Below are 14,743 nucleotides of genomic sequence, written 5' to 3' on the forward strand. Positions count from 1 at the left end.
AGGTTTGAGAAATGTCCACGCGGTGGCAGCAAAACTCAATTTAGGATTTGCAATGCATCTTTTTAGATTTCAAATTGACGCCATTCAATCTGTAATTTTTTTGTGCATCAATTTAGTTAATTCAGTTGTTGAACATTCAAAAATCATTTTTTCAATCAGTAAATTGCATTAAATTCTGCTTTCTGACTTGATAAATCAATAATTTGAGCCGTTCACCGTAAATGTTGCTCATGATTTCAATAAGAAATGAACATTTCGTCTTAATATGAGGAAATACTTCCACCTAGCGGTGGAGTTGTGAAATTACTTTCCGTGACAATTATCAAGCTTATGAATGGACGTAATCGAAGAAGAAATCTCCACCGCTAGATGGTAGTATTTCCCCATAATAAGACGATTCATTTTATGTTGAATTTCATTTACGGTGAACGGGTCGAGTTATTGAGTTATCAAGTCAAAAGGTATAATTTAACAGAATTTACCGATTGAAAATTGGATTTTTCAACGTTCAACAACTGTGTGATGTCGTCTTTATTTAATTTTATTGGTTGAAATATTGCTTTAACCGCAAATCCACACATGATGAAGCTCATTTGTTTCCCTTTCAGGATGTCTTCCCAGTCTCTGAAAAAGGGGGGAGGGGCTTTATCGACGTCACAGTCCCTCTCTCTCTTTCTCTCTCCTCACTCCCCCATCCTCCCTCCTACTCGCACGCCGGCTGGATCTCTTCCACGCTGATCACTCAGAAGGAACCGGGGTGCATGCTGGCTGAGAGGACACCTCTCAATGGAAGACCATCATTTCCTGCATCATCCCTAAAAGTGGACTTTTTTTTTGCAGTACCTTGTGTCCAAATGGCGGTTCCGCCGAGACGCGACGGGGGAGGAGGAGGAGGAGGAGGGGAAGGACGACGCTCCCTCGTCTTCTAAGAGGATAAAGAGGGAAAGGGGGCTATTTTTAACCGGACTCTGGGCTGATTCTTCCCCGGGGCACAATGAGCGCTGGGCCGGATGAGAGCTCGGTGCGTGTGGCGCTAAGGTAAGGATGCTTTTTCTTACTCACACCTGCAAAAAAAAAAAATAAAACTTTGCATCCTCCAACCGATGCGTGACAGTGGAAAATTTGCATCAGTTGTATTGATTTTGCATTCGCACCATGTACAATAAAAAAAATCAGCCAAGTTGTGATTGACACAATCGAGCCAATGAATGCATGAATGGGGGTGTGGAAGGGTGGCAGCCATGTTGGTGAGTCACGTGACGTCCAAAGTGTGACCAGGTTATGTTTTGTTTTCATTGTTTTTATTTGGTTTCTAAATGTTTTTTGCTTTCTTTTCAGTTTATCTGCTCTGTTGCGTTGTAAATTGTGCTTTTTTCATTTGACGGATGTGCAAAAAAGTATAAAATATAAGCTTAGTTAAAAAAAATATTAAAATATGTATTTAAACTGCATTTTTTTTAATGACAATGGGAATCAGGTATCCGTCATTCATTCTATTGTAGATTAAGCGGATTTAGTTGCACGAGGACTTGTTTTCCTGGATCAAAACATCTCGGACATATAATTCGTCTCCACAATGGTTTTGTGAGGGGTGAAGGTGTGGTCCTTTGTCAGCTGATCTGAACCTTAACGTCATTCAAACACTTCCCGTGGGAAAATGTGTTTTGCGGCAGATATCTCAATGTGAAAAGCAGGCAGATGAATAAAAAAATAAACACAAATTTAGATATGTTGCTTTTACCTCAAAGTGTCTCATGGACGTTTTTTTTTTTCCCTTGTAGCATTAATTTACTTTATTAACAAATTGATTGTCTGCTCTTTCCCACCATTGCTTAATGCTATTATGTCTTTTTGCTAGCTGCTTTGAACGTAATAAATCTCCATGGCGCCCTTCTAATAGTGTGGCGGGCCAGACAACACGTGAAGCCTCTCCCGAGCTTAGTTTAGTTAGGTGTGTATGCGTGTGTGTTGCCAGTCAACACCTGCTTCAACCTGCAAGACCTAATCCCCCCCTCCCCCCCAACAAAAAAAGTATTTTAGTGCACATTTTCCTTTCATTTTAATGGCATATATAGCCTTTGAACGTCAAATGAAGCTTCATGAAGCACCCGTGATATTTCTTTATACCTCTAGGTGGTGCTCTTGATTAGAAATCAACATTGCTGCAGGGATAAAGGATTTTATTTGACCTTTTGAACCAGGAGTACCAAATAGAAGAGTTCAAAAATATAACAAGTGCTTCATGAAGCTTCATTTTCCCATCATGACTTTGAAGCAGGCAAATGAGACGAAAAATAGGAATTTGTCCAGTTAAAGTTGCACCTCGTCATCCTTTTAATAATTGATCCCTGTGGCATTATATTTCTTCTGTTGTAAAATTCAGAAGCTATTGTGTTTCCACAGGAGTCATGATGCTAACGCACCACGTGAAATGCCATAGACGGACTAATAGATGGCACAAGATGTATTTTTATAGATCTAGAATATAGAATGAACTTTGTTAGATCTAAACTTCTTTGTTTTTTGCTGTTAAATGTAATATGTGTGTTTGTTTGTATTCCTTTGGTGCCTTGAGTTTTGCTAAATGTTAGGGACCAAATTTTGGGTTTTACTGTCATTGTAGGGACGTTTTGGACTTGTGGGGACCATTTTGGTGGACTCCACAACATCAGAGGTTTCTTGAGGGTCAAGACTAGCTTTCAGAGTTTGGGTTTGAAATGTATTTTGGTTAGGTTCAGGGTTAGGGTTAGCCAATCTGATGGTTAATGTTTGGGGCTATGAAATGCATTACATCAATGGGATGTCCCCACTATGATAGAAAAAAAAAACAACTTTGCATGTTTGTGCATGAATGGATGTGTGTGCTATCCCTGATGAATATTCATGAGGCAACCCAAGCGAACTGAAGCAAAGCAGGCTGCTCGCCATCTGCCAGCTGCCGTCACGTGATTGCGCAGATCACAATTTTTTTTCTTTTTTCGCACTTCCCGTCCACTAACCTTTTGATAGGAAGAGCATCTGAAGGACAATGTTGAGTCAGCATGATGCTTCCTCCCTTTCATATGTGGGGAGTCCCAATTGTAGTTAGACAACTTTTTATTTTTGTAACCCTTGTTAATTGCAGCTGAAATGAGTTGAAGCACTTCATTTAGAAAAATGTAGTTATCTACTGCCATCTTGTGGCACCCAGAGACAAAGGCAGTATAATATACCCTACTTATTCATGTGTGTACGTGTATACAGTGGACACCCGGTTTACAGCGTCCTGGCCTTACATTTTTTTTGTCCCCTCTTTACACCGTTTTTTTTCACCTTACAACATAAAAAACATGCACCTTCTCTTCTCAAACATGGCGGTCAGTGTGTGTCATCACTACAATACTGGTCTGCTATTGGTGTGTCATTTAATTGTATACATTTATATTGGATATAAGTAGCACTTACTATACTATTTTGTTACTAATTTTTAATATGTACATACAGTTCTGATGTTTTTACCTGGGTAGCTAATTAACATAGGTTTCTATTGTCTACCATACGACGATTTCACTTTATGATATATGTACGATTATATAATATATACGATTTTCCAAAGTTGCGTTCTGAGCTCACTTTTGTTGCCTTTTCCAAGTCCACCTGCTGGCGGGCTCCCCGTGAAAGAGTCTTTCTATTTGCATGCTCGTCTTACATAACGCCAACATTGTGGAGGCCCTAAAGGCATTTTTTTTTATTCACTGGTGTGTCTCATCATGTCCAAAAGTGCACTGAGCCCTGCAGATAGCATTTAAAAGACAACGCGTTGTCCGCAAAATGGATTTAAGTGTTATTCTCGGCGGTGTCCCAATTCTTTTGTCCTTGTATGTATTTTACCATCTCCACTGCTTTAGTTAGTGATGATTTCACCTCTGAGGCAAAATGAATTGATCAGCGTCGTTTCCGGACAGGTGATGTCATCGTTTTACAGAATTTTGGTGGGTTTTTTTTTTTTTTTTGGTCTCATGTGCAAGGAGAGGACAGGAAGGGGGAGCCTTCTTTCTGAGGCTGTCACTGTAATCGCAATAATGAGAACTTGGACGTGAATGGGGGAGCCGGACAAAGCCTGTTTGTGTGTGTGTGTGTGTGTGTGTGTGTGTGTGTGTGTGTGTGTGTGTGTGTGTGTGTGTGTGTTCAGTGTAAACAAAGTATTACAGTTAAGCTATGGCTGTGTAGATTTTTGTGGCCACATTTGATTTTTTTTTTTTTTAGTGCTGTCAAATTTAGTTAATTCCTTAATTCATGAGTGGGACGTAAAAGTATCCCTTTAATCCTTTTTTTTATCCGTTCAGTTGAGTGAAGCTGTCAGGTGAATTCGTCTTTTTTTTATTTTTAGTTATTTTCTACCATGTTCGCAGAGTGCATGCGAAGGCCATGGTGAGTGTTAAGGGTGTAGCAGTGTTGAATTTCCCAGGAAAAACATTGGACAAGGAGCCTGTGTGTGTCCTCGAAGGCGGATTAGCGCTTGAAGGGCAGCCCTCATTCAGCCTGGAGAGAGAAATGACGGAAAAAGTCGTCTTTATTCAGACATGATCGCAGATTGGCAAAATTATATGAAAGATACAAAACTACATGATTAGTATTAACCGAAAAAGTACATATCTGTATATTTTAAGTAGCTGGATGCTAACATGTAGCATCAGTGTCGGTCTTCAAGCAACTGATATTTGAACACAAATGGTGGCGCAGCACATTTAACACGCAGTTATAACATTAAATTTATTACAATAACACAACAAAGTAAAAAAAAAAAAAAAAGATTGTAAATGTGTCTGCTATGTAAACTACGCATCCAGCACAATTTATCCAATTTTCAGACTGTTGATTGTTTAGTTCATTCATATTTTTATTATTAAATAGTTATTTAATACATTTCTTTATTTACTATGACTTTTTACGATTATTATTTCATTTTTATTGTTAGTAGTTTATTTATTGTATATATGTAATAAAGTATGTCATGTAATATAAGAAATAATCCAACGATTAGATAAAAATATAAAGAAATAAAACAAAAAAATTATATTATTAATATTTTGATTTTTTTTTTTCATATATAAAGTTGACCCCTGCTGCAGGCACAGAATAGGTACTGTGAATAATGAAAGAGTATATGGTGTAGTTTAAAAAAAATATACATTTTTTATTTACTATATTACGTATAGTATTTATCAATATTTACATTTTTTATTTTCATAAAAGTTGACCCCCCCTGCAAAAGGCATTGGTACGTGACTCATGAAAATACGTTTGAGTATTTCCGAGAAGGGTTTAGTTTGATTAAAAAAAAAATAGAAAAGTCATATTTATTATATATAGTATTTATCGATATTGATATATTTAATCCATATTTACAGTTGACCCCCAAGCTGTACGTACAGGATAGGTACCATGATTAATGAAAATCCGTATGTATGTATGTGTATATATATATATATATATATATATATATATATATATATATATATATGTATATATATATATATATATGTATATATATATATATATATATGTATATATATATATGTATATAATTAATTAATCGATTAATTAATCGAGAATTAATTTTTTTCCACCAAATATCGTTTTCCATAAAGAAACAGCGAGACCATGTTTTCAAATATGACTCATCAAAAAGTCGTCTTTTCTCACGAGGTGGCTTCAGCACCGAGCAGCGTAACGTTTTCCCAGCAGGAAATGATGTCATAACAACGACAGTCACTCAAGAAAGAGCAAACAGATTCTTAATGAAATCCAGGGCGGGTTCTGTTGACTCTGGTGAACAGCGAGTGTACTGTGCGGCCCCAATACAGTAAACGCTTCGTTTCTGTAAAAACATTTCACAGTCTTCTATTGAGGAAAAAAAATGAAGGCAGAATTACCGTAATAACCGCTTTGAATGTCATCATCATATGCGACAGGATTCGTCCTCAGCTTCCGCGAGAGAAGATCGAAGGCTGCCACATTTGTACGTACGTGATGCCCGGCGAGCCGCAGGTGGTCCTGGGCAAGGACAAGGCCTTCACCTACGACTTTGTCTTCGACATGGACGCCCAGCAGGACGCCGTCTACGCCCGCTGCACGCAGAGTCTCATCGATGGCTGCTTCCAGGGTTACAACGCTACCGTATTTGCATACGGACAGGTGATTGGATTTCGCATTTACACAATTTACACTAGTTGAATTTGGGGACACTGTTAGAGGGTTTACGGTAATCTCATTTAACCTGAGAGATTTACGGTAATTGTATATCTACATGGACATTTTTTCTAGTCTTTACAATCGTTTTTGTTTTATCCGTTCAGCGTTTGAGGGATTAATTCGCGGTTATTGCATTACGGTAACTGCGCATTTTTTGGAGTCTTTCTGCTAATTTCTGTTTTAATTATTTTTTTAGGGATTTATTTGAATCTTTATAACTTGTGCGTTTTTTGTAAAATTTATAGTTACGTCATTACGGTAATTGGGCTTTATTCGAATCGTTATAACTTGTGCATTTTTTGTAAAATTTATAGTAACGTCATTACGGTAATTGGGATTTATTCGAATTGTTATAACTTGTGCGGTATTTATAAAATGTATATTAATGGCATTACGGTAATTGCACATTTTTGTAGTCTTCACGCTAATTTTCGTTTTATCTGTGCAACTTTTGAAGGATTTGCGAGAATCTTTATAGTAGGTGCAGTTTTTGAAGATTTTATGTTAGTTGTATTTTAAGAGGCGCATTTTATGTAGTTTTAACAATAATTTTGAGGGATTTATTCGAATCGTTATAACTTGTGCGGTATTTGTAAAATGTATATAAATGGCATTGCGGTAATTGCACGTTTTTGTGGTCTTCACGCTAATTTTTGAAGGATTTACTTGAATCTTTATAATCGGTGCAGTTTTTGAAGATTTTTACGGCAATTGTATTTTAAGAGGTGCATTTTTTTGTACTTTTTACAATAATTTTGAGGGATTTATTCGAATCTTTATATCTTGTGCGGTTTTTGTAAAATTTATAGAAATGTCATTACGGTAACTGCGCATTTTTTGTAGTCTTTATGCTGATTTTTATTTTAATTATTTTTTTTCGGGATTTATTGGGATCTTTATAACTTGTGCGTTTTTAGTAAAATTTACGGTTGTTGCATTACGGTAACTGCACATTTTTTGTCGTGTTTACGCAAATTTTTGTTTTATCCGTGCAACTTTTGAAAGATTTACTAGAATCTTTATAATCTGAGCAATTTTTGAAGATTTTACAGTACAGTATTTGAAGTGGCCCATTTTTTGTAGTCTTTAGGATCATTTTTGTGTTATCTGCGAAATGTTTGAGAGATTTATTACAATCTTTATAAATTGTGCGTTTTTGTAAAATTTATAGTAATTGCATTTATACTCGAGCAAATTTTCAGAAATTTATGACAATCTTTTTAATCCGTGCAATTATCTAGAGATTTACGGTAATTGTACGTTACCCAGGACATTTTTTTTGTAGTTTTTACTGTCATTTTTGTCAAGCTTTGAGAGATTTGCAGTGTTTTTAGTTTGACCTTGCAATTTCAAAGTAAAACTGTATTTTTAACAAGTGCACTTTTTCTGACATTTTTCTTTTGAGCGCAAAAATTGTGAGTTTGAAAGTGGGTTTTTTTGCTTGTTTTTTTTTCTTAAACCCTAATATTGAAGGTACTTTTTTTGCCGCTTTTGGGAGATTTTTGGAACCTTTGATGATTTTATTTCCCATTTGTCTTGTTGTAACATCCTGAACTTTCGAAATCAGGACTTTCATCTTTTAACTTGTGCAACTGTTGAGGTCATGCTGGTAGATTTATTTCCATGCACCCTTTTAAGAACTTTGTCAGCAGCAGACGCTCTTTAGTCAAAAAGAAGACGCCTCAACCTTCCGTTTCCTTAATCTTTTTCGACGTTGCCCCTCTGCGCGCCTTTTATTGTCGCCAGTACTTGTGAATTCCTTTTCGATAGTTTTTCAAACGCGAGACAAATGATCCGTTCACACAGGTGCGGTCTCCGCCATGACACACACACTCACACACTCCTGTCAGCGTCTCTTTTCAGGGGATCCAGCTGGGAGTAGCCCCCTTGTTGCATTCCATTGAAATCACCATGATGACCGCCCCCTCCCATTCCTCGCCGCCGTATTCAGACGGGCCTTCCCAGCCACTAACTGTCCGCTTTTATTGGTTGAAGCCAGACAAATTGTGCGTTTTTTTCACCGCTATTTAAAACCGCCGACACCTGTGGTGTGTTTTTGTCAAAATACGACACGGATCAAGATTTAAGGCAGGCCGGGGGCATCGGCGGGGGCAGTGTTGCTTTCTTTTCAAAATAAGAGCAAATGAGGCGGAACATGAAACAACCTATGATGATTGCGACTCACGCATGTTGTCCTCTCCAAAGACCGGTTCGGGGAAGACGTACACCATGGGAACAGGCTTCGACGTGGACATCAAGGAGGACGAGCTGGGTATCATTCCCAGGGCCGTCAACCAGCTGTTCACGGGTATCGAGGAGCGACGGCGGGCTGCCACTGAGCAGGGAAAGCCCGTCCCCGAGTTCAAGATCAACGCTCAGTTCTTGGAGGTACAAAACACACAGAAACTAACACAACATCGTGATTTCATTCGTTCATTGCGCAATACTTGCTGTGTGCACCTTGACCACTAGGGGGGAGTATAAACCATATACAGAGATCCTTCAGAGAGCCGGCCTATTTATTTAGGTCCACTGTTGTGTGATTATCGCCCATGTGGACTCAAATATATATATATGTATATATAGTGAACTACATAATGCGGAAATGGTCTTTTTCCCCCCAAGAGGATAAAGAATATATGCCTGCTTGTTGACCCAAAGTTGTTAAAGGACCATGAAACCGTCGGCCCCCCGCGGTCAATCGTCTTGATTTAGGAGCACCAAAAAGCAGCTGGAGCAGCTGCCGGAGGAAGCAGCTGAAGGTGACAAATGAGAGATGACAGGAAGCGCTTTGAATTGACGTTGCAGCTGTACAACGAGGAGGTGGTGGACCTGTTTGACGCCACCAGGGACGCGGAGGCCCGCAGGCAGAAGTCCGGCGTGCGGATCCACGAGGACGCCAGCGGAGGGATCTACACTGTCGGCGTCACCACGCGCAGTGTCAGTACTGCGGCCGAGGTTAGCTAACGCGACCCATCAAGAGATTTTAGCTTTGAGCCACGGTCACATTCCCAGATTGATTTCTTATTCATGACTCATATTAAGGCTTTTAAAAAACTGTAAAATACTGGCTATAAATTATTGATTTTTTTTTTAGAATAATTTTGGGCAATTATTTCTTAGAATTGTTTTTTTTAAACATTTTTTAAAAAAAGTTTTTTGCACATTTCCATTTAATAATGCAGTTGTTGCTGTATGATTATTTAATAATTTTTTATGATAATTTTTTATTGTATGATCAATTAATACAGAGCTGTCAAATGGAAACGATTGATTATTTTTAGTTTCAAATCAAAATTTGACATTTGATTTTACTTCATAGCCGAACCACAGTCTAAATCGATTTCCTAAAGGTTGTTATTGCTTGATTTTTGTTTTTGTAATCACTAAAAATGACAAAATAAACACCATGTGCTACATAATCTCTAAATGAGGAAAAAAAAAAAAAATGTTGTTTAAAAATGAAATTTTACCTGTTTTTTTCGATCAATTGATACAATAATTCAATTCAGTTCAAAAAGAGATTCACATTGTATTTGGAATTTAATTCATTCAACGCCAGGGACGTATTTTCACGTTTTTGGTTTTTTTTTTTTTAACGTGAAAATACGTCCCTGGCATTGAATGAATTAAATTACAAATACAATATGGATCCCTATATTGTATTTGTAATTTAATTCATTCAATGCCAGGGACGTATTTTCACGTTAAAAAAAAAAAAAAACATTGAATGAATTAAATTACAAATACAATATACAATAATACAATACAAATACAATAATACGTTTTGTTTTTTTTTTAACGTGAAAATACGTCCCTGGCATTGAATGAATAAATTTACAAATACAATACAAGGATTCATATTGTATTTGTAATTTAATTCATTCAATGAATGAATAAAATTGAATGAATAAATTTACAAATACAATACAAGGATTCATATTGTATTTGTAATTTAATTCATTCAATGCCAGAGACGAATTTTCACTCAATGAATTTTCATTGAATGAATAAATTTACAAATACTATATAATGATTCATATTGTATTTGTAATTTAATTCATTCAATGCCAGAGACGTATTTTCACGTTAAAAAAAAAAAAAAACATTGAATGAATTAAATTACAAATACAATATGAATCCCTATATTGTATTTGTAATTTAATTCATTCAATGCCAGGGACGTATTTTCACGTAAAAAAAAAAAAAACGTGAAAATACGTCCCTGGCATTGAATGAGTTAATGAAATGGATTACATCGCATATTCGAAAATGGTGTTGATTTCCGACTTGTGTTCTAGATGATGCAATGTCTGAAGCTGGGCGCCTTGTCAAGAACTACGGCCAGCACTCAGATGAACGTACAGAGTTCACGCTCGCACGCCATTTTCACCATCCACCTGTGCCAAGTTCGAATGTGCTCGCCCGACAACGTAAGCGCGGCGTTTCACGTAGCTTCACTATCGGATCCACGTCAACTCGGTAAACGTCCATCCTGCAGGAGAACGCCGCCGACAACCGGCTGGCGGGCGATTCGCACATCGACCAGTTTGAGACGCTGTCGGCCAAGTTCCACTTCGTGGACCTGGCCGGTTCCGAGAGGCTCAAAAGAACCGGAGCCACGGGGGACCGGGCCAAAGAGGGCATCTCCATCAATTGTGGACTGGTGAGAAGTGTCTCAAGACTTTTGATTGTGTGTGGTTGCCATTTCATTTGTGAGATCAAGACGCCCCCTTGTGGCCACTTTTTTTACTTACAAAATGTCCCCCTGAACCCCAGACGATTCATTTGTGTCCACTTTTGTGGGTATTAGTTGATGGTCCATAGCATTTGACGCATTCAAGCTACCCTACTAAGTCCTGGTGTCCTCACCAGAGGACATCCTGGTCTTTCCAACTGTGTCTCACATGTTAACTTGGCTGTCTTGCTGAAACAAAATGGACACAACAGTGGACACAAATGACTGTCTCTCTGTTGTTTGTTTTTAATTTTTACACATGTTTTTCAGGCATTGTGTTTGTTTTTTCAAAGTAGAAGCAGATGCAAATGTCTTCTGATTAAACATGGAAGATAATTAGTTTCATGAAGGACTATAAAAATGAATAATTTCTGTTGAGAGGCTGAAATCTGGGTTGGGACAATTTTACATTCAATAATGGCACTAAGAGGTTTCTCGATTGATTCAAATACTTGTGGATTAATTCACCATTAGATTCACTGGTGATTAATCGAGGAATTTTGGTAGCTTTTTATATATATATATATATATATATATATATATATATATATATATATATATATATATATATATATATATATATATATATACACTGTGGAAAATAGTGAGCTGACTTCATATCTGAGTGCTTGTCTTTCATTTGGATTTTTGTACATTTTGACAACTATTGATAAAATTGACAATCTTTAATAAACTTTTTAGGAAAAATATTTTTTAATGAATTCAATTACTTTTTAGCCAATGTTGATATATGTAGAGTAGGTATCAGTCTGGTTTTATGGTCGGGTGAGATGCATGCTTCTCAAAAATCATGAAAGTCACATGTGGTGTACCCCAGGGTTCAATTTTAAGCCCTTTATGTTTCTTGTTTTTTACACTCCTTTTGGCAGTGTGATTTGGAGGCAAAGCGTGAATTTCCACAGCTGGGCTGACGACACTCACTTGTCCGTCTGCGTGTTAACTTTTTTTGGTACGCAAATGCAAATTACTGATTGATTGAAGTATTCCTCCATGCCTCAGCTCGCTTTAGGCAACGTGATCAGCGCTCTGGGTGACAGGAGCAAGCGCTCCACACACGTGCCTTACCGTGACTCCAAACTCACCCGTCTGCTGCAGGATTCACTTGGCGGGAACAGGTTTGTCCACGAGCGCACTTGGACAACTTCCGTTCTCTCGCGTCTGAGCCGCGGTAAATTTCTTCCAGTCAAACGGTGATGATCGCGTGCATCAGCCCGTCGGACCGCGACTTCATGGAGACCCTGAACACTCTGAAATACGCCAACCGGGCGCGCAATATCAAAAATAAGGTCATGGTGAACCAGGATCGAGCCAGTCAGCAGATCAGCGTCTTGAGGACGGAGATGGCGCGCCTGCAGATGGAACTGATGGAATACAAAACGGTGAAGCTCGAAAAGGCCCCAACCGAGGACCAAGTGGAATGGAAGTGTATTTACGGACATCCTTCTCATTCAGGGCAAGCGCATGGTGGGCCAGGACGGCATGGAGGGCATCAACGATCTGGTCCACGAGAACGCCATGTTGCAAACGGAGAACAACAACCTGAGGGTGAGGGTCAAGGCCATGCAGGAGACCATCGACGCCCAGCGGGCCAGACTCACTCAGATCATCAGTGATGGAGCCAATCAGGCACTGGCCAAAGCAGGTGGGGCACACACACACATATATATATATATATATATACACACACACACACAGTGGACCCCTGTGTTACAGCGTCCCTGCCTTACATTTGTATGTATATATATAATATATATATATATATATATATATATATATATATATACACACACACATATATACACACACATATATACACACACATATATACACACACACACATTGTATGTTGTTTTCAGGTGAAGGCAACGAGGAGATCGGCAACATGATCCACAACTACATCAAGGAAATCGAAGAGTTGAGGTACATCCAAGGCGGGTCAAGCATTTGAAACGAATGGGAAAATGACTTCCCCATGTCCGACAGAGCCAAACTTCTGGAAAGCGAGGCCCTCAACGAGAACCTCAGGAAGAGCCTGTTGCGCGCCAACACTCGTTCGTCGCTGTACGCCGGCCCCGCCTCCTTTTCTCCAGCTCTCTTCGCGCCGGAGAAGGAAGCCAATGATGTCATCCAGATGGCCAAGAAAGACCTGGAGAAGCTCAGAAGGAAGGAGAAGAAAAAGAAAAAAAGGTAGGCATTTTTTGAGTGTGTTGCCATAGCAACAGGTCACCTGCTGAGGGGGATATTATTATTTTTTAATTCTTATTAACCATCTATTTGTTTTGGTCACTCCATGCCAGAGGTTCTCACTTTCTCTTTCTTCCTTTCTATTCTTTTGCAAACTTCCCTCACTTAAACCTCTGTCCATCCTCATCCTCACCCCCCCTCGACCCCCCCATCCCTTTTCTCACAAGACTGAAGCAGTGCCTGCAGGACGTGCGCCAACTGGACGCCAGGTTCGCTCCATCCCAACCAGGGAGCTGGGGACAAATACCCTAACCTCATTTCGCTCATTTTCCTTTCACATTTATTGTGTTTCCATAGTAATAATTCAATAGTAATAATTCAGCAGAATATATGAAGAAAAAAAAAACTGCATGAGTTTTTTTTTTTGTGTGTTTAAAAACAAAAGGAACCAAGTAATTCAATTGAAGAATTTCAGTTGACCCGCCCCTTCCCCTTTTTTTCTCCCACTTTTCCTGCACAGGCGGCTCTGCATTCCCACAAGGAAAATACTCCGTCTAATTCCTCTTTCATCACTATTAGTGCGTGGCAAGCCTCGTGAAATGAGAGATTGTCGCACGGAAATCAACAAAAGTGATTTCTCGTTGTGCTCCTGATTGACGAGTGTCGTAATATGCGCATGTAACCTTTCTCGTGAGTCAAAACAATCTGTTAGCTCCAAGTAATAACGCGTTCTTTTGCAGTGCTATTAAGGACAACATGCCGGATAATGATCAGGAACGAGGCTGCGATGAAGCAGAGGTGGTATGTTCAAAGACTTTAAATGTTTGCACACTTTTAACTCAAAATAAATACCATAATTCCCCAAATGTGCGACACACCCTTAATTTTGGGGTTAAATTCGGGTATTTTCAATGTTACCGTGTATGAGATTCACCAACATTTTGTCAATAATGTAAAAATCGGACTCGCACGTAGGTTCAGTCTGCCCGCTTCTTTTATTGCTAATGGCGCTGTAACCTGCTGTTATATATATATATATATATATATATATATATATATATATATATATATATATTTATTTATCTTATATTTGGGGACTTATGGTATTTGACGTGCATAGTCGTCAATGGCAGTGAATGGGTCGTGAATTGTGTCGGTTTAGGAGGGCAGTGACCACGAGGAAGTTGACGACGGGGAGGAAGACGACTCGGACACGGCGGGAGAGGAGACGTCCGAGGATTCGGACGGCGAGGAGCTGGATGAGAAAGGTAAAGAAAAAGTTGAAAAAAAAAATATTGGGAAATGACGAGCAAGTTTTGGAGAGCAGAGGACGTCCAGGCCGACCTGGCCAACATCACGTGCGAGATCGCCATCAAGCAGAAGCTGATCGACGAGCTGGAGAACAGCCAGCGCCGCCTGCACACGCTCAAGCAGCAGTACGAGCACAAGCTGGTCATGCTGCAGAATAAAATCCGAGACACGCAGCAGGAAAGGGACAAAGTTTTGCACAACATGGGTGAGCGCAAACGAAAAAATCTTCAAATGTAAACAAAAGAAAAATGAGGC

General features: G+C 38.9%; 1 protein-coding gene across 2 annotated transcripts in view; it reads left to right on the forward strand.

Moving 5' to 3' along the window:
• The first annotated feature begins 701 nt into the window (after positions 1–701).
• Positions 702–14,743, forward strand: part of LOC148405644 (kinesin-like protein KIF21A) — a 24,055-nt gene continuing 10,013 nt past the window's right edge. Inside the window, exons 1-15 of one of the 2 annotated variants that reach the window (XM_088406441.1) lie at positions 702–1,038; positions 5,955–6,177; positions 8,440–8,622; positions 9,043–9,192; positions 10,536–10,667; positions 10,736–10,900; positions 11,993–12,108; positions 12,177–12,372; positions 12,446–12,635; positions 12,850–12,913; positions 12,977–13,180; positions 13,405–13,446; positions 13,918–13,978; positions 14,340–14,445; positions 14,505–14,693. In XM_088406441.1, coding sequence (XP_088262567.1) covers positions 995–1,038; positions 5,955–6,177; positions 8,440–8,622; positions 9,043–9,192; positions 10,536–10,667; positions 10,736–10,900; positions 11,993–12,108; positions 12,177–12,372; positions 12,446–12,635; positions 12,850–12,913; positions 12,977–13,180; positions 13,405–13,446; positions 13,918–13,978; positions 14,340–14,445; positions 14,505–14,693 — 2,065 coding nt within the window. In that variant the 5' untranslated portion in view covers positions 702–994. The remainder of the gene's footprint in view (positions 1,039–5,954; positions 6,178–8,439; positions 8,623–9,042; positions 9,193–10,535; positions 10,668–10,735; positions 10,901–11,992; positions 12,109–12,176; positions 12,373–12,445; positions 12,636–12,849; positions 12,914–12,976; positions 13,181–13,404; positions 13,447–13,917; positions 13,979–14,339; positions 14,446–14,504; positions 14,694–14,743) is intronic. The other variant, XM_088406442.1, reaches the window with a different exon arrangement.

This window comes from Hippichthys cyanospilos, chromosome 22, assembly GCF_059441005.1.
Source record: "Hippichthys cyanospilos isolate Australia breed blue-spotted pipefish chromosome 22, RoL_Hcya_1.0, whole genome shotgun sequence".
NCBI classification, from domain to species: Eukaryota; Metazoa; Chordata; class Actinopteri; order Syngnathiformes; family Syngnathidae; genus Hippichthys; species Hippichthys cyanospilos.